Raw genomic sequence first — 20,670 nt, 5'->3', positions numbered from 1 at the left:
TTTGCTATCGAAAGTGTGACACCAGAAACATGTCCATTTCATATTGCACTTTATATCTAGTATTATATAAAACATTTGACTATATGTTTGTCATTTTGTCACAAATCAGTTTTTATGGTAATCTCTTTCATCATCTGGATGGCGCATTAAGTTTTTCCACACGGCACAGATTCAAGCCGGAAAGCAACATGAATGCAACTCAAACAAACATGGAGGATAATGAAGGTGACACAGACACAGAATGACTGCGATCAACCAAACGAGGAACTCTTATCTGAGTGACAGGCTGCTTCTCACGCATAGATGTGGTTTGACTACCAAGAATCTGACAAGGACCAGAAGACCGTAATTTGTGATTTTAGCCACAGACTGGTCCCCAACGATAGACTCCAATAAACAACACTAACCTCTTTTAGCACTTGCCCAACAAATATGTAAAAAATATACAGGGGGAGCCACAGAAGTACAGTCTAGGTCTTAAATTAACATTGTTAACTGGTAACGAGACAAGATGAACTGATGAACAAGTCAAACTCTGTGGTTCCCATTTTTTTGTTATTCAAAAAATCAAATAAGGAACAACAAGTTCATCATATTGTATGAGGAGCAAACGGCTCTGGTTCCTCTTTATGGACTGTGGTTACCTTCTTACACAATGAATGGGTTTGAGAGTTTGGAGACATTTGGGGGTTTATTGCATCAGACTGGAACTGTCTGCTGCACACACACACATCCTGATCAATGACTGACACTGACTTTGCATAACAGGAGGGGTACCTACATCATTTACACTCGGAGTATCTGCTTGTAACTTAAAGTCTTGGACAGCAGTATGTGTATGCACCCATCCTATCCCAACATTATGTACCATTGCAGACTGTATGTATACCATAGACTGCAAATAAAAATGCATGTCAGGCTCCAACCCTGCTCCTTCAAATATGGTTATTTCTGGTTTAAAAAACAAGATGGCGTTGGATAAAAAATCCCAAACCAATCGTTGGTTTCACGATGGGTTGCCACTTTCAGCACTATAGTCCTAGGCCACCGGTAACCATGGTAACAACACAAAGTGATGCCGAGTGAAGCGGGAGTGTGCTGTTTGATTGACAGAGCTGATGTTTAATGGTCGCTGGATGGTCTTATTTCCTTTTCACAGGAAGGAAATTACAGTTGTTCCCTCCCTTTACTAAAAGTCAGTCAGCTCGTAAAGTGTTGTCTATAATGCAAACACGATACAGTACATATCAGATCCCATCACTGAAGACCGCCTGTTCAGCAACATTAGGTAGTAGTGAGGAGGATGCATGCATCAAAATGCATCAACACAGAACAAAACAGTAATTCTACTGCAGATCATAGCTTATTAGATTTAGTTTATGTGCACAGATTTACACAAATGTTCATTAATCACATGCACAAGTTCACTTTTAATGGTGTTCCAAGATTTCTGGTGAGCTGTGATGCTCTGCAGGGCATCCTAAACATCCAAAATGCTTGAATGTTTCTGTTCTATTTGTGAGAAAAGTTTGCACATTTCAGTGTATTTCCACTTGTGCAGTGGTGAAGAAGTCTATAGATACTTTCCATAGTGGTATAAATGACTGGTGTTGACAGCAGCTGTCTCTTACGCCATGATTTGTTTCTAACAGGTCTTCCCACCCCTTCCTAATGAGGCTGAGATCGCACAAACCAAAAAGCTCTTCCGACGCAAGAGGAATGACCGACGGTAATGCATGCACACACACACACACACACTCACACATAGACACACACCTCAGCGAGAGGGAATGTTTGTTCTGTGTTTGATGTCAGACGTCGGCGCACAGCCAGTCCAATAGCCTTAACATCTCTCCCCGGCCAAAGCAATGTCAAGACAGGAATGCAGGCTCCACACTTCTCTGCAGACAGGAAAAAGAAAAGAAAAACACTGTGGAGACATTCAAGGTTTTTCTTTTCTTTTTTTCATTTAATAGGTCAAACTTTCTTTCCTTTTGTGAATATGTATTTACTTGTCTTGTCACTCTGGTACAAAATTTGAAAGTAAATTTTGAAATTGTATCCTGACTTCATTGAAACCAGGTCCTTAAGAGAGAAAAAAAAGTCCTGCTCTCTTGTTCCCTGATGTCACTGGAAAACCGTTCTTCAGTTGCTAGGAGACGGGGCCCAGAGAAAATATTTGGGTTGTATTTGTGGTTTAAAAAGAGGAAGTTTTAGCTATACAAGAACGGATAAAAAAAAAAGCACTTTCATCCTTGTTTTTAAGTACAGAGAGTAATTGGTTCTGTCCAGAGCTATTGTGTTTATGTGTGATGGGTGCAGCGCAGGCCGGGCTAAAAGAAAAGAACACAAATATAAACTTGGACCAGCAGTAGTTTTCTTAGTTTTAAGTCTATTTGTTTTGTGAGCTGGAAATATTAACAAGAGTCCATCCTGTTTTCTCGTCCACTCTGCTTCCAAGTCAGGACTTTACAGCTTGTTTTTTTTATGGGATAATTACAGTGGCAAGAACAAGTACATGAACCCTGTGTTTTTCTGCATTAATTGGTCATAAAATGTGATGTCATCTATATCCAAGTCAAAGTTAGACAACATCAGAATGTGCTTAAAGCTAGGATTGGTCGTCCTAGAATAACTAGGAAGAGCAGGTTACACTTTGAAAAAATGCAGCTGTACATCACAGCCCCTCTCATTGGCCCTCTCGTCAAAGCTACGCCGTCACAACGCATACACTGTCTGACTACTAGAGGCCAACTTTTCCGTTTTTCAATTGGGTCCAAAATAAATTATCAACCCTACCATTAAGATAATAATGCAGTTACTGTGTTTGGTGTCTTTACTGAACACATCCCTGAAACATTCACATTGCTGGTGAAAAAAAGAAGTAAACCCTTGGTCATAACCTCTTTTGGGAGCAATAACCTCAAACAAGAGATTTCTATAGCTGCAGATCAGACCTGCACAATGTTCAGGAGGAATTTTGGATCATTCTTCTTGTAGAACAGCTTCAGTTCAGCCATATTTTCAGGATTGTTTGGTTTGAATGGTTCTCTGAGGTCATTCGACAGCATCTCTGCTGGGTTATGGCCTGTGCTCTGACTGTGTTGACGACTGAGGCAGCATTCTCCCTTTAATGTCAGTGTACCATAAAACACTGTAAATGCCCTGGTTTTCATTGGTTGAAGTATACCAGGCTAATCTGAAGTCTTAGCAGAAAGATATTTGAAAAGAAAGCACCGTCTTGCCAGCCCAACACTGTCTGCATCTTTTGGAACAACTGAAAAGACAAAATGTGAAACATACTACAGCATAAGAAATATATTCCTAAATACTGTCCATTCTGTGGTTACAGGGATAGTTAGCATTATTTGAAGTGTGGTTGTATGCAGTGCTTATCCATATTAAGTTTATTACAGAAGGCACATGTAGTGGCATAGAAGCTGAGCCATATACTGTTGCTTTAAAGGCCCACTTTAGAAAATGCCTAGAAAATTCTTATACTCGGAATCAAACTTTTAAATTAGATATTTATTCCACAACTGTCAATCACAAGAAATGAGGGACTCAATATAATTAGACTGAAATATATTTTAGTGACTGCTCAGTGACCTTTTAAGTGTTTCTGAAATCTGACAACATCTCTACTTGAAACATTAAACATGAGTGAATGCTGTTAAAAGATTTTGATGCTAATGTTCCATTACTATTTAATGTGAACGCAACATTAGCTTTTTATTAGCATTCATCATTCATATGGTAATGTTTGAGGGCTACGTGCAGCCCCCTGCCTCCTTACTCTAAAGATAGGCACCACACAGACCAGACAAACGTATCTGCAGCGATGGAGAAAGCAGGATGAAATCTAGGATGTGAAATATCAAAGGAGAAGCTAAGATTGCTTTCACAAATATCATATAATAACGTAAGTCATTCATCAAGTATCTTAGTATTTTTATACCGTTTGCTGATTAAGAAAATACAGAGTAGGAGAGTAAATACAATAAAACTTAATTGTTAATAAAAGTGAAAAAATGTATCCTTCTGGCAGGTCGTAAAGCAAACATACACTCAGTGAGCAGTTTATTAGGAACACCATACTAATGCTGGGTTGAGCCTCCCTCGGCTCTCAAAACATCCTCCGTTTTTCATGGCATAGATTCCGCAAGATGTCGGAAACACTCAGAGATTCTGCTCCATAATTTCTGCAGATGTGTCAGCTGCACATTCATGATGCCAATCCCCTCTTCTACCACATCCCAAAGGTGGAGCAGACAATCATCGATTGTGCATGAGCGTATGAAAATGGGCTATTGTATCAGAAAACAGCCTCCACAGCTATAATTACTCTATACTGTCCTTTATGAAGCTTAGCGTGTTTGTTCATCAAACCCATTAACGTCATATGTTTGTCTATAAAACATGGTAATCCTCTTATAGATATTCTCCCACGTTCGACTCCCTGACAGAAAACAACCAGTAGCCTGAGGCAATAAATATTCACTGCATCGTGAAACAACAGAGACGGTGTTAGATTTGTGTTTATTTAGTTTTGTGTCGGTGAAGAACAAAGAAAAGTTCAAAGTAAACTTGTTGGAAGCACATGATTAAATATGGTAATAAATATTGATCCTTTGACTGAATGTGCAAATCACGAGGGTTGAGGGTCGTCGTGAAAGAGAAAGAGTGCGACTGTGAGATTGAGTAAAGGAAAAGTGTAGGCTGGCTGTGGCAGGAAGGAAAAGAAAGGGGAGGTAGTGCATGTGTTTCTACTTTAGAAGGCACGTCAAGCAGGGCTGAAATTAGTTGTGATTTACTGGAATGTGCTGCTTACTGCTTTCTGCTCCAAAACAAAAAAAGGGGGGAAAAAGAAGGAGCTAATATGCTCTTTATCCGTCTCTTTTTTTTCTCTTTCGTAAAAAAAACAGGGGTAATTATTTTGAGGAGCGTTTACACATGTAGACTTTATTTTGTCTGTTTTACAAGAACTTCCTTGTGCCTCCAATCGAAGAAATATTTTAACAACAAACACATTTACATGACTGAACATCCAGTTTCCACACATTAAAATGTTTAAACACACAAAGCATCAAGTCCACCATCTATTCTATGAATGCGACGATGCCTGCTGTGTGTGCACACACGCATCTGCACTCAAGTAAATAGGCATCCAATCATTTATTTGCAAATGAAAACTTCTGTCTTTCCACCATTAGAGCCGTCAATGGTGAAGAAGTGCAGTATAACGATGACATTCTCCAGCACACGAGAACAAACCTATGCAACTGCTATACCTGTACCATTAACACATTAACTTTATACAAACATACACAATACAGCTTAGCGATCAATGATAACATTCTTAGCAATCATAATGATATAAAACCTGCATAATTGAGGCTGAACTTAAAAGATTAACCGGAGGAAATGATGGCTTGAATGTGAATAAAAAGAACAAATTCATTCATAACTTAGAAATAGGGTTGTCACAATATCAGTCAGTGTTTTACATTAATTATCTCGACTGTGGCCTATATTCTAATTTGTCCCACCTCAGTTTCATAATGAACCTAAAACAGTAGAGTTACAGAGCTGTTTACCGTTATATTAGCCTCATTCTTGCTCGGTCTCTCCCACTTGCACGTTTGCACTTTTGTCCATAAAGTTGTTACCATGCACAAAGACAGCCAGGTCTCAGTTTCAGCCGCATTTATGTACGACCCTGCAAGTTGCTTTCAATGCCACACGCGAGAACTGTGCCTGTCACTCTTGACTGTGTGTAAGTGCAGATGCAGCCATGCTACCATCAAGAATGAATCAATGAATGAATGTGAGAAACACTGTCAATAATTTGGTCAGATACCACCTTTCATTGGAAATTCAAATTTTTTGCAAATTGGCTTTTGATTTACTGTATTTTCTCAACGTCATTCCTACTCATAAATAATTATTCAAAATACATTTTATAAATGCACACTTTGATTAAAATGGAGGCTGCAAAACCAACAACACGATGAGCGAAAGTGGCATTTGGCTTTTTGCTATATCTCCTACAAAGTATGAATGCGGTGCCTGCATTGTCATTGCAAATTTTTTTAACATTAGACATATCAGTCCATGTGTGAAAAATTGTGTGTGCAGGAGATTTTGTGTGTATTCACATTGTTTATACATCAGGCCCGAGGTCTGCATGTTTTTCTGCACCTGCGATGAACAGGTTCTTTTCTGCCTGAACCTTCTGGGCATGATGACTCAACGTTATTGACTGTACCCTCCAATTTGTTTATGCATGCATGTACAGTATGCATGCATAAACATTCACCATTTCTTTCAGGAGCACTGGGTTTTGAATCTGTGTAAAAAAAGTGTGATGCAAATGCTCAGTCAGACAGTCACGACCTGTCTCCCCACACTCCATTAACCAGTGTGTTGCGGCTTGTATGAAGCTCGGGCTCTTATTGACTGTCCAGCCTGCAGGCTTCTCTTCTCCCCCCGGGCAAATCGATTCTCCAGTCTGGGTCAGCCAATGGTCCAACAGGTTCACGAATCCTCCATCCACACAGCAGCAGCCATGATTGATCATCAGTATCCTCTCTCCTCCCATGATCATATCTGCTAAATTCATTCCACCTTTTTAGTGCCCACATCATTCCTCAGTTTCTGTAGTTCTGTGCATGTTGTTTGGATGACATAGTTATAAACCTGTAGTTTTTGTTTGTTTTCCCCTTCGCTTCTCTAACTACCCTCCACCTTATATCCTCTATAATCTCCTTTCTTTCTTGCAATCTCAAAAAAAAAATCCTCCTGCCATTTCCTACAAATTGTTCTGCCACATTCCTCCACTCATCTGTCTTCCATCCTTTCATGCCTTCATCCTTCCAATCATCTGCATTGTTGCATACCCTCTTCTCCTGCTTGTAGAGCGGTTGATCAGTTCACCCGAGACCAGTTAACCATACTTCTGCCCACTGGCCCCGGGGGGGAGCGGCGAGTCTCAGCCAGGTTAGTGACAAAATGAGCCCTGACCCAGAGCACAAAATGGGAACTGAAAACATTGTCATTTGACACAATTTAAATTATATTTGATTTATACCCTGTCAACACTAATACAGATATTTTGCAAAAGATAAAGTTTTCCCCTGTGTTTGGGGCCTCTCGTCCACATGCAAACATCATTTTAAGTCATCGTCATTTTTATTGTACACTTGTTTGTTTCGTATTTACATTTAATTACATCTAAATTTGGAATCACTTCACCACATTACTAGTGTTCACAGGCTACCTCACCCAGTAATACTTAGATCGCAGCGTTTTTCTCTGGTATTTCGTTAATATGCTGATGTGGACTTTATCGCTACCTACTAGCCTGGCATGCATGTAGTGCATGGTCGTTTTCATGTGCTATCGTCTGGAAGGAGATATTTTGTAAAAAGAAGGTCGTGTGGATGGAGATTTTCTTTTAAATGGAGAGGAAAATAGCCCTTAAAAAATATTTGCAGCAGTGTAGACAAGGCCACATTTTCATCTCAACCACAAAAAAAAAGTATCTTCTCATTTGATTAGACAGTCGATCACACCAGACATGATCTGTTTAAGTCACAAGATATTGTGAGATGAAATTTCATTAGTGGCCCCATCATTTATCTTTAATGCAAACATCTCCCTGGCACTAATGTGACTGATATATGGTCAATCTGAGCAACACTCCAGCTACTGCAGAGCAGTCATTAAACATGATTAACATTTTATTACTGTCTCACTTTCACCTCTCTGCATCACCAGTAGAGGAGGTCTTATTAGAGCTGATCCTAAACCAACAGCGACTGTAGAGAGCAAATTAATCATCAGATGAGTGAATGCGTCTGTTTCAGAGAGATGGAGAGAGGAGAGAGAAGGGAGATAGTATTCCTCAACTCTGAAAGTGTCTCTGATCAGTCTGCAGCTTTGCTAAAAATTATGAAATCTCATTCTCTGCAGTCATATTAAATGAAATCTCTCTGAAACTATTTCTGTCAGTCAGTGTTAAGCTATTACACTGAATTTAATGATTATATAAAACCTTGATAAGCAGCCATGTAATAATGAGATGTTTGTAATTGAAAACAAATAAAGAGGCACTGGAGGATGCTGATGGTAGTAACTGACAAGAGGGTGTAGTTTAATCATTAGATGTTTCCATCCATCAGCTTTAATGAACTTTTTCATTTAGAAAATGTCAGAATTGTCAAATTTTAGAAAGAAAATACATGAGAACACGCACATCCAAACTTGATGAGCACTGGGGGGACTGCTACATATCAGAAAGACAACGTGAAAATATCTACAAAAAAACTAGTGAGCTATATTGATTAAAGCAAAATGTGACAATGGAAACGGTCTCAATCATAACTGATTCAAACGAGGCAACGGAGGCAAATGAAAACAAATCTGTGAAGTGCAAGTTTTTTGACTGTCACTCTTTTAAATCCGTCATCTTCTTGCGCCCTCTCCATCTGCAGTGGTGTCTAACTGCAGAGGTAGTTTGAAAGTTAGTTAAGCTGTGTGATTAAAAAGTTCTGTCAGCCTGCCGCAGAGCTGACTTTGAGAGATGCTGAGAATATGTGCAAAGTGCTGGAGGCAGACTGCTGAGCACATGAGAGTCCGAAGATGAACTGTCTCCCAACCTCCCCAAGAGAGTGGAGCCGAGAGGCCGAGCAAGAAATAAACCAAACGAATACCCGCAAAATAACACGTCTAAAAATATAATATGCTCCTGCTTCTGCCGACACACACACAAACAGTACAGCTGGGTGACACTTAAAAAAAAAAAAACTAAGGCTTTAGTACATGATCACTGACCTTACTACTTAATCTGTGGTTTAATTTCTGTGGTAATTGATTATTTCTTTGTACAACAGAGTATTCGGGCACTTAAAGGGTTCTCTGCCATGTGTTCGTGCAGCACTCTCAATTTCTGCTGAATTTGTTAATATTTTTTATCTGTGCATATGAATATATTTGATTCCCTTTTAAGCTGAAAGAAAGTATGCAAAGTTTTACTGATAATGAACTATTTGGGTTATAAATTAAAGAGTTTGCGAACTTTACTTCTGAGGTTAAACTTCTCTTTTCACTTTGGGGAAACTTCTCCATCACAAGATCAAACTGTTTATGTGCTTTATTGTTTCCCGGCCTCAAAACTGTCTGGCTGGCAATTTGTTTTTTTTCTTCAGTTTCTTGGTTTAAAGAAATTGAGCTATTGAAGGTTTGCTAACTTAAAAGTGCAAGGAAAGTCTTTTGTGAGGAGTGATAGAACCCACGTTGCAGTTATTGAAAGACTTTCACAGCTTGTCAGTCCAGCCTCCCACAAGGCTGACAGTCTGATGAACGTCACATACTTAACTTTATTTTTGTTTTGTGTTTTCATTAAATATTTCTTTCTCTGGATCATCTCTTTTAAATTAACCCCATCTTCTGTGGACATATTAGTGATGTAAAATAAGTCTAAGTCCTTTCATACTGCATGTGTTTATTAAAGAGCGCTGCAATTTTCTGTTAGAGCCTGAGAGAAAACCTACCGATTCCGAACCGAACCTGACAGACATTCAGATTTTTGTGTTCGACCCGAGCCTGATATTTTCCCTCGTTACATGCACAGGTAATGAAAAATAAGTACATAGCCCAACCAATGTGACCAAATCTGACTCGAACCTGTCAATCACATCAAAAATCTTTGTCTGCGTATTCACAATTTGGTGTCTACATGCATTCATGTCATGTGTCTTGAAGTACTGCAAACATATGAATTACTTGGATTAAGGCTCAGTGTACTTTGCGCCCTACCCTTGTTGACGAGGTAAAATGAAGTCTGTGGTGAGGCTGCTGAAGCTTGATGACACAAAATCTATCACTGAATAATTATACCTCAATTTGCCAAAATAATATAGCCACTCAAAGTTACCTCTTAACAACAGCAGTCTGTTCTTGTAGTCAAAATGTTGGATCAAGAAAGAAATGTGCTGGTCTAAAGACCTGACAGCGGCGAAGTAGTTATGGCCAGTTGATCGGGTCAGATTGGCAAGGATTGTGGGATGCAGTGGTGACAGTGGTCCGAGAAGACACAAACCAAGAACTGAAGAATCCTTGATATGCAAGAGCAACGAAAGGGATCCTGTGGCACAAAATTGTTTCGGAGAAATGTGCCACATTAAACAGAGCACCAGACCCTGCTGAGGCTGTGCAGCCACAGACCACCGCCCATGCTGGTCCTAATCTCTTAGCTCATTATTGTGAACAACCTCAAAAGATGCAAATCCCCTTCATTTACCTAACTGTTGCTGAAAAAGGCCAATATTAGACATTTATTCGCCTCCTGCAAAATTTCACAATGTAAAAAGTAGCTTTTGAGTTGACTTCATCTTAACAAAGGTGAGCGTGGTGGTTGCTTATTGAGTTCTGTGCTAGTTCACAGGCTGAGGGAGATAATAGGTTGCCTTCTCGGTGCCAAGGTGACTAATCTTCTAGACCATATGTCAGCGGCTCGTCAAGCCCAAAGCCAGTGCAGCAAAAAGGACAGAGCTATGCAGGACAGGAAAACACAGACCCAATGGGCAGCCACATGTAAGCAGGCACTTGGATTTTGAAAATGTTGCTACTTTTTGTACTGTTTGTATCTAGTTGTGAGTTGTGACCGTTATAGTAACTAAGGAGCATTAGTCACTGTGACTAGATAAGAAACAGAACATTGAGCTTTTTTGTTTAAGTTTTAGGAGGTTCATGGGGATGGGGAGATGTTTTAGGCCATAATGGTGCAAGTGTGACACAGAGTGTTTTTCAGAGTGAAGCAGAAAAGGTTAAGGCACAAGCCAGCTGATGCTACACCACACTGAAGCTAACTGAAACCTGCTCTCATTCCAGGAGGCAGCAGCGGCCTCAGGGAGGAGGTGGCGGTGGAGGAGGAGGGAAGAGCCAGCCTCAGCAGATACAGCAACAGTCACCGCAGCACCAGAGGGATCACACCCAACAACAGGCTCCACACCAACAGCAGCAGAATATAACAGAACTGGGAGATAACAGAAACAATAGTGCCGACTGGCCGCCCCGCCAGTACCAGGGAGGACATGGGCAGCGCCAAGGAGGACCCTCGCACTATGGCTACAGCCAGAACCGGCGTTGGCACCACAATCAGAAAGGTCAGGGGCATGGACAGACAAACACCACGGGCGACAGAGTCATAACCCCGAGAACAACCAAAGACAAAGAGACTGAGAATGTAAAAGCGGGTGACGAGCAGATCAGACCGCCTCAAGACTGCAGCCGTAAGAGTCCCAATGAATCACCCAAATCCGAGTCAACACCCTTTACAAATACTTTCCCAGATCGGCCAGTTATTAAGGAATTTCCCAACACAGCAGGAAGTTGGAAGGCGAGCGAGGGCCAGTCGGAGCAGCCCAAAGTCAGCTTGCTGCAGTCGTCAAAGGAGAGGCTGCGGAGGAGACTAAAGGACAAGGTACCGGAAAGCTGCTTAGCGCCTGTCAGTCAGTATTAAGGCAATCAGGGCTAATGTGTGTGTACACAAGAGCTGCCATTTGGTGTTATAATTACTTTCATTATGATCATGCACACACATGTCCTGTCGTTAATATACGAATGTGTATGCTGGACCTTTCTCACACTGTTGCTCGAGTCCTTTATCTTCTTAGTGATTTAGTTTTCAGAATGACACACTCAGACGAGGAGGGGAGGACATGTTTTCACTGAGGAGGTGAAACAACTAAAGCAGCATTAAAAGTTTTTTAAGATTTCAACTGTACAGCACTTAACTCTTTAGTTAACTCATTACCACTTGAATTAATTTTCATTTGGCCAAATTTTCCATTATGTATTTCCTTATAAAATGGTAAGGAGATCACTAAAACCAAATACAATAGGGTAAATCAGTTGCATGTCACAAGCAACTGATTGGGATTCTTGTAATTTTACATCATGTGCATACAGACGGTGAGTTTCATTTGTCATACTGGTGCGCACGGTGATTTCCAACCAGAACTCAGATTGTAGAGTAGCTTAAAGGTTCAGTGTGTAGAATCTAGTGGTGAAGTGGGATGTTGCAGCTGAATCCCACTCACCTCACCCTCCCCTTCCAAACAAGAGAACCTGTGGTAGCCTTCAGTTGTCATAAAAACTCAAGAGGTGTTTAGTTTGTCCAGTTGGGATTGTCTGGTTGACAAAAATAAACCACTGCATCAGCATAATATAAACTGTAAATATATATAATTCAAAATAGTTTCATAAAGACAATAGACTAATGGCCTAAATCTTTCTCTCCTCCTTAAAAAAATACAAACTTGCCTCACAAACCATGAAACATAGTTATGAACTTGAAATGTTTTTTATTAGGTTTAATTCAATTGTTTCATCAGCTACCATAACACATGGGAAACTTCCAGACTGTTGAAAGTGAATATTATATCACCAACACTCACCAGTCACAAATCTACCTTCCCATCTCAGGAAGAGGCTCGTGTGGAGGCGTCGGGCTCTGGGTCCCAGAACATGGACCGGCTGGTGGACCTGCTCAACAGCATGAGGAGCAACAGCAGCGGCGTGGAGCAGCAGCTGGCCTCCTTCATGGAGGAGGCGCAGTGCTCGGCCCGGTCCGAGGAATCCCTGACGCAGGTGGTCCGCACAATCTACTGCAAGGCTGTGTCGGACAGGAGCTTCGCCGCCACTGCCGCCAAGCTCTGCGACAAGATGGCACTGTTTATGGTGGAGGGGACCAAGTTCCGATCACTGCTGCTCAACATGCTGCAGGTGAGAGCGCTGGGGGAGGAAACCTGTTGGTTGTAGATGCAGCGCTGACGAGAGCTACTGTAGTTATCGTTTTTAAAGATAGATTGCATGCAGGTTTAAAAAAAAAAAAAGTGTCGCCTAGCCAAATTATTTTCAAGCAGCTTTTATTAATTCCTACTGATATAAATAACTGCATCCTTATTAATTAATTTAAGTTAATTTTAGTTTTTACCTTCTGGGTTTGTACCCTCATGGTTGAATGCACTTATTGTAAGTCGCTTCGGATAAAAGTGTCAGCTAAATGAAATGTAATGTAGCTACTGTAGTTACCTGTACCGACGGTGTTTGTAATGCCGCCGATCGAATCTCCAAATAAGAGGATTGTCTGCGGCAGTGAAGACTAAATTAATCTTAAGATTGTTTGATACTGTAAGGCCATTTTAAACTCAATTCTAAACCTGCAAATGTCTTGAAACAGGCTTCTCTTAAAATACCTTTTTAAAAGCTCATAATAAGATAATAGCACTTAATAACACAGTAGAAGTTTTTGGTAAACCTTTAATTGTTTATGCTACACACTAAGTTTCAATCCACTTCAGTTTTATGAGCAGCACTTCCAGGTGGAAGCCAACTGTGTATGTGATGTTGTAAATGTCAGTGGGCAAAGTAGCTCCCCAAGGGAGGGAGAGAGACCGGCCGAGAGAGAGAGAGACCGAGACCTCACCGTTCCAGTCTCGCACCCATGATGAAAACATCCTCTCAGCTGTTAGATATTTCCCTGCTGCTCTCCCCCTCTGCGTCCCTCATGAGCTCGCTATTCCCCAGTGTCGTCCCCCTGCAACGACACGGACCAGTGCCTCGCTACCTCTCCCTGTACGCTTCCCCTCTCTCTCTTAACCACGCTCCTCCCTTTCGCCCCTCGCTCCAACCTGAGAGACAAACAACGTCGCCAGAGCGGCAGACAGTCTAGAAGTAAGCAAATAAGACATACGTGCTGTCTTCAGATGACATTCACAGTCTAAATGTTAACCCACCTGCTGCCTCGCCATGTCTCCTCCTTTTCTCCTTTCCCACTCTTTAACTCCTACTCCTTTCTTTCTCCTGTAGATGCTCTTCCCAGCTACACTTTTTCTTTCTTTTTTTCCATTTAAACACATTTTTTATCAGACTCAGCAGTAGTGAACCCTGCCTTAATCCTTTTTCACCCCTCTTTCCACTTTGTATTTATTCCCCCTTTATCACAGCTGCATGGTCCCTTTTTAATTCCCACTTCCCAGCCAGCGTGGCCCCCTCCTCGTCTTTGACATTTCGCCTTTTTTTTGCTTTAAAAACATCTTAAATGTCATAAGTGGGCTCATGAAGGGCATCCTTAATGATGTTGCCTCCAGACCCCTGGATCTCAATATGGGGGTAATTACTGTGTGGCCACTTTGCTTATTAAAAGACAGGCATCAGGGTTTGTTGACGCTTTGATTAAACATAGCCAGACTGTTACCTATGAGAGATACTCTTTATGTAGCACAGCTGAGATTAGTGGCCTTCTTTTTCCCACTAATGCTGTTGCCCTCCTGCTCCATCATCATTGTCTCTTACCTAACTTTTACTATTACTTCAGTCGTCTTTTTGTTTCTTTGCTGCATGTATATCCTCCCCCTTTTGTCGGCTTGTCGTTTAAGTGTCAAATACCATGGTGATGTCCTTGGAGGTGTATGAGAGGCGTGTGTCATTGTTTTTGAGTGTGTGTGGTATGTTTGTTTTTGACCGTGTGAGTGAATTTTCTGTTGGATCAAGGCTGCATATTCTGTGTTATGTCTGCATACATGCTGGCCTACAGCATTAGACCGCTCATGCCTCCTGTTCGCTTCAGTCCACAACAATGGCCAGTGCACGCTGGGAAAGAAAATCTGCACAGCCCAGTGAGTTGCTGTTAATAAAGCTTCAGTTTAACCTGCTGTGTAACATCTTTACAAGTGCACATTACGCATTAACCCATATTAACCCCGGCACTTCTGCAGCTCTGGAACTGTTCACTACCCTTCACTTTCAAACCGCATTACCATATTCTCCTGTACTTCTGGCAAATAAAAGAAATTCATGAATTTGTTAAATGTGTTTTTCCAACTGCTTTTCGGCTTCAAGTACGTTAAGCTGCAAGGTTAATACATGTGCCACCTACAAAATCTCCCCCATCAGAGGGACAGTAAAGATGTTAATGGTGATTACCTCCACTACTGATGAGTTTATGAAACACTTAAATATCCACCTACCTCCCACCTACTTAAAACTTGAATTAGATGTTTAAAAAGGGACGGATTCAGTGTAGCGCAGCATGGTGGTGCGCCGTTGCCACAGCAAGAAGGTTCCCAGGTTTGGTCTTTCTGTGTGGAGTTTCATGTTCTCACTGTCTGCGTGGGTTTTTGGTTTGTTTGTCTCTGTATGTTGGCCCTGTTACACGCTGGCGACCTGACTTCTCGCTTAATGTTAGCTGATGATTGTCCCTAGCTCTCAGTAGTATAGGGGTATAGATAATGGATGACTGAAGTTTCAGTGCATCCTCCAAAATAAATCATTTATTTTCTTTCTCCATCTCCCTACAGACGGATTTCTCCCGTCGTGAGGAGCTCCAGCAGTTGGATGTCGAAAGGTGGTTGGGTTTCATCACCTTCTTGTGCGAGGTGTTTGGCACCATGAGGAGCAGCTCCGGGGAGCCATTCAGGGTGCTGGTGTGTCCCATCTTCACCTGCCTACGAGAGGTTTGTACCTTTTTTTTTTTTTTTTAAATCAATAAGCATAGTCGATAACCAGTCGATCAACCCTACCCCGAGTGTCCACTAGTAAGAGGAAAGCGTCCAGCTGTGTCTGTGTATCTTGTCCGCTCCGATCGATGCCTGCTGTGGGCCAGTTTCCTGTTTTTTTTGGCCAGACCTAGTCTAGAGTCTAGACAACACAGTGGGGTTTGGTTAGTGGTTCTAGCAGTCAGGACGCTATTATTTCCAGGAAAGAACATGACCCCAAGGTTCAGTTCCCATCAGCTGGTCATGCTCTCACATGCGCCATTGGAAACCACACGGGGCAGCCTCTGCAGACGCGCAGTGATACAGAAGTGGTTTACAACAGATGGATTATTGAAAGGGGAAGCGAACGGGGGTTTCAGTGGAGTGGGGGAGGGGGGTGAGAGGAAGTGGAGGAGACTGTGGTCAGGTTGACAGTTGGTGCACAGGAAGTTTACTCATAGCTTGACAGGTAGAAGAGAAGAAGAAAAAGAGATAGGCAGGTGGCAGAGTCTGGGAGTGAAAATCATTTTTAATATGCAGGTTTGAAAAGAAATAATGGCAGGGTTGAGGCACGTGCCAAGGCAGTTTTACCGCCCACGTCCGCACCTTCGCCAGTCTGGCACTTAGCACACACCCTGCGTCTCGCTAACAAACACAGTCACACACACAACTAATTCCATCCACACCCCGTCTGAGTGTATGCCCAGGGCACTATCTCAGCTTGTTAGAAGACTCGGCGACAGTGTGGAGTAACCAGTCACAAATACACACAAACACACCTCCATATTCCAGCATCAGTGCCGGTGTCATGTACGGCCTGATGATGGTAGAGATAAGAACACACCTGTCAACAATTTCAAAATATGTGAGGGAGGGATTGTGAATGTGTGTGTGGGCCCATATGCTTGTTTGGCAATCTCCATTTCCTAGAGCTATAGTTCCTGATTTTTATCCATCTGCTGTTTTGGCTATTCTGCTACAAGCTATGTGCCATGATGCAAGTGTGTGTGTTTGTGCATATGTGCCTGCATGTGTGGCTATGGCAGTGTAAGTATGTAACTGAAGTGTGTTAGGAAACATGTTTGCGTGTAAATGTATTGATAGTGAGCTCAGCCATTCATGACAGACAGGCTGTCATATTCAGCGTTAAAACCACAATTCACATGGGAATGCTGTAAATTAGATAATCCTTGATTAAGTCTGCATTGAGCGGCAATAAGATATTACAGTATCCTGGGGTGTTTGTCCAGCATCACTGTCTGTGTGGTTAAATAAGTGACTTTTTGTTAACAATGTAATTTGTCACATAAATAACCTGTCAAAACAAATCCTTGAAGAGATTGTGGTCCCTAAGGATGGAACATGAATATTGTCATTTGAATGTACTGTAATATAAATCTGAAATCTAAATTCAACAGTCATTTGATCTGTTATCAAACTGTTTGATTAGAGAATGTTACAAAAGATTTTTCAGTATGAAAAGTTTGAATCGAAAGCGTTCCTTTCTTCTGCATGTTTATTGAACTTGCTGTTACTGTGTTGCCGTGGTTACGCAGGTTAAGAAACTTTGTGGTGAGTGCATAAATTTAGAACAGTGATGACAGTGAAACAACATGTGCATTTAATAAGTGAAATGAAACTATTCTGGCCAATAACAAGTAAATCTTCAACCCAGATCGTGGTACAAAACAACCCGTGCTGAACTAGATAATATACCTTAAATCTAGATATTATCTTACCTTGAAAGAGACAAAAAGAACTAACAAATGTGTCTTTCTTAAGGACAAACCGAGCTGGAAAATCAGGGGCTGGTTCCAGAGCACATTTAACCTTCTATAACATGAACTTGTTTTGTTTTATTGAAGCAAATGACCTGCAACGGAGGACTTGCCTCTCTGCAGAAAGGGTCCTCACAGTTCAAGACCCTCAACACAGAATATTTATTATTCTGAGTATTTACTGTACATCACATGTATGTCAGCACCTTGATTTTCTGAGCATCGGGCAGCTGCAAGTGTGTTATATTCTACTTTCTGTTTGTGGAGCAGTTATTTACGTGCAGCACTGATGCAACAGACAGAGTAATCTTATGTAATGTAACTAAAGGAAGCACTGGTCCTGATGCTAGACCTGCTGTTGCTATGCAACAATATGAAACCTGGTTAAAGTTGAAGTAGTCATAATCTTGATGAAAAATGTTTTTCCCCTCAGCGCTCGAACATCCTTTCTTTTTAAGTGTGATGACAGGTTTCAACATATACAAACATGGATGTGTTTGAGTAATGAAGTGGAGCTGAAAGACAGACAGAGCCTCAGCAGAAAATGTACATGAATGAGGATGTTTTCCTAATTGACTTTTTCCATAGTCACTCGAGCTGTTGTTGTCACGCCGGCTGCGTTTCTTCCAATCGGTGCTACCACAGGATCACAGCTGCCCTAGTTTCTGCTGCTTTTTATGTTCCTGATCAAATGTCTGTTTGAATGAAAAACACTGGAAATGCAAATGACACAGAATCCCAAGGTTTCCCAGCGCAGCGAGCTTTGTTTCTCGATGATGTAACTAACCAGTGATGTGGCTGTTACTGTTTTTAAGCTTCAGCTGAGAGAATGTGTGATAAGCACTCTCACAAAATGAAAGTTACACGGAGTGATGGGGTGTATGTAGTGATGGTGGAGGCACGCTATCGTATTGAGAACAGTCAGAGCGAAAGAAAAAAAAATCTGATGTTGCAAGAGATGGAGAACTGATGATGATAAGTATAGATTAGACCATTTTTAATGCATCGAGCAAAACTTCACCCTCGGCTCCCCAGAGAACTCATTATGAGCTAATGCTGCTTGTCACACAGCTCTCCTTCTCTGGGAACGACAAGACTTTTGTTCCCACATCAAACAGCCATGCTGTCACCACACCCATCTAAGCATACTGAGGAGCTGACGTCTGCGCAACTGCTGGACCTGAATGATGGGTGGAATACCATTACGCTTACATTGTGGAAATGAAGAGGCCAGCTTGTGCCGAGTGGGGATCCTAGTGTCAGATGGTGGTGGTGGTTTCCACCACTGGTTGTACGCACTTGCTAAGAGGAGCTGCAGGTTCCAGATATTTGTGGTCACTTTGGTCTGATCACTCTCCGTTAGGGCTGTAATCGAACCGACATTTATAAGTTCTAACAGACTTAATCCTGCTCATGTTGGGGGCATGAAATAATCGTTCATTAATTGGTTCATTAATTAATAAGGTAAAAGTTTGAAATAATTGGGATATTCATTTTATGTCATGTCACCCAGCCCTACTCTCTGTCAACCGTACAACCGTTTCCAAACTTGTGTGTGAATACCCAACACAAGCCGGAATTGGGCAATTTGAACTGATATTCGTCCTTGAGTCGGGTTTGGTCACATTGGCTGGACTACCCACACCGCATGTGCCTGTAATCAGCGAAAACCTTGGGGTTGGGTTTGGCCCCCCCAAAAAAAGCCTTTCTGATGCGACTAGGTCAGGTTTGGACAGAAAACTGCAGCCCGAGCTTCCCTCAATTTCAGACATGAAACATTCAGGCAAGGGGAAGCTTCTGGGTAAAGCATGCAGGAAGCACTGTGGAAATCACATGTTTTTGTAAATTGTACAATGGGATCTCCATTATCATTAAAAGCTCTGTAATCTCGTCTTTCCAAGTTGACATCTCCACCTATGTCTTCTCTCGCTGTGATTATTCCAGACATTTTACTAGGAAGCTGGCAGGAAAAGTTCCAGAAAAGGTCTGGAGCAACTGACGGACAATTGCGTTCTCACACACAGAAAATCTTAGGAAAACGTGCAGTTCAGTTCATGACTGAAGCAGCTTATGTTTATCATCACTATGAGTAAATAAATATGAAAACAGAAACTATAGATGATTCAAGTCATTCTACAATCTCAGCTCCTGCTCCTTAACTGTTTTCCCGTCTATTCGCTGCATGATCTCACTCTCTAGTTTCATAACTACATGTCTGCACCCTGCATTTCTAACTTATTTTGCTCATTGTGCAGCAGGGCTACACTTCCGATGCTTAATTAGACATTACCCCTGCAAAACAACCTCCCCCTTCCTCCACTCCTACTTCCTCTCCTCCTTCAGGTTAATCAAAGTAGCACTTTGGAGACAGACTTGTGAGAAGTAAACCAGCCTCAGAACTGTAAAAGGAGTGTTTAATCTCTAATCTGACAGTAAATGTCTATAGTTTAACATGGCAGCCTCTGTCTCATTGTTTGAAAGTGGCAGTTGTGTGTCCATCTGTGCAATAGGGGGAAAGCCAGCTAACGTGTTTACCAGCTCCACTGTTTGTTTTTTGTTTACACTGTGTGTGTCTACTTGTGTGCGTGCAGTCGTGGTTGTGTGAATATATTGTACATCTTGGTCTAATCTCAGATGGATTAGCAGGATGAGAGCGGGGTATGTTGTCTTCTAATAGTTAAAATGTCCGTGTTGAAAATGTTTACAGTCGGGATTAGGTCTTTTTCTTGTGAACTGTTTAACACACACAAACATTTGTGCTCACTAAATCTCCCCATTTGGCTTGTATCCAAATGTACACACATTTATACATCTGTTAGCCTGGTTAGATTTTACTCACTATGTGGGAAACCTTCTTGTTGCAACATTTGGATTTCTCATTATCTTTGTAGCTCTTTGCTTTGCAGTACATGTACAAATTATCTGTTCTTTTCTCTTTTAGCTCTTGGAGTCCACAGACATTAAGGAAGATGCAGTTCTCTGCTGCTCCATGGAGGTATGTCACACACAAAGTTAAATTTAAGACTTTTTAAGACCATAATGTCAAATATTCCAGACCGACGGATATGAAGGAATATCGACGCCCCAGAATTTATCACACTTCCCCATAGTTATAGTAGAGAATTACCCTTAAAATGCAAAGTGATCTCGCAAGCTACAGGCAGAGAGAGAGTAGGTCCATAATCTTTCCCACAGCCAAGTCGAGTGCACTGAGATAAATTGACAGGAAATGTTTTGTAGCGTTGGTCTTGTTTAATGCTGCACTGTTGATCTAATTGTGATGTTAGCCTGTGCAATTATATAACTGCAAAAAGCTGTGATTTAATTAAATAAAAAATAAGGGAGGTAGA

The 20,670-nt window shown here is 41.5% G+C and overlaps 1 protein-coding gene and 1 long non-coding RNA gene across 5 annotated transcripts in view; one reads left to right on the top strand and one right to left on the bottom strand.

The window, feature by feature from the left end:
* The window catches only part of LOC117771686, a 75,306-nt gene that overhangs the window by 8,594 nt on the left and 46,042 nt on the right, over nucleotides 1-20,670 (bottom strand). The gene's annotated exons all lie outside the window — the stretch shown is intronic.
* The window catches only part of ctif (CBP80/20-dependent translation initiation factor), a 49,072-nt gene that overhangs the window by 23,075 nt on the left and 5,327 nt on the right, over nucleotides 1-20,670 (top strand). The window contains exons 8-14 of one of the 4 annotated variants that reach the window (XM_034602346.1): nucleotides 1,653-1,729; nucleotides 6,919-6,999; nucleotides 10,894-11,294; nucleotides 11,391-11,485; nucleotides 12,490-12,789; nucleotides 15,366-15,521; nucleotides 20,262-20,315. In XM_034602346.1, the coding sequence (XP_034458237.1) occupies nucleotides 1,653-1,729; nucleotides 6,919-6,999; nucleotides 10,894-11,294; nucleotides 11,391-11,485; nucleotides 12,490-12,789; nucleotides 15,366-15,521; nucleotides 20,262-20,315 (1,164 nt within the window). Of the gene's footprint in view, nucleotides 1-1,652; nucleotides 1,730-6,918; nucleotides 7,000-10,893; nucleotides 11,486-12,489; nucleotides 12,790-15,365; nucleotides 15,522-20,261; nucleotides 20,316-20,670 lie in introns of all 4 variants that reach the window. The other 3 variants (XM_034602345.1, XM_034602342.1, XM_034602344.1) reach the window with 3 other exon arrangements.

Source organism: Hippoglossus hippoglossus, chromosome 12 (genome assembly GCF_009819705.1).
Source record: "Hippoglossus hippoglossus isolate fHipHip1 chromosome 12, fHipHip1.pri, whole genome shotgun sequence".
NCBI lineage: Eukaryota > Metazoa > Chordata > Actinopteri > Pleuronectiformes > Pleuronectidae > Hippoglossus > Hippoglossus hippoglossus.
This window is presented reverse-complemented; position numbering and strand designations above follow the sequence as displayed.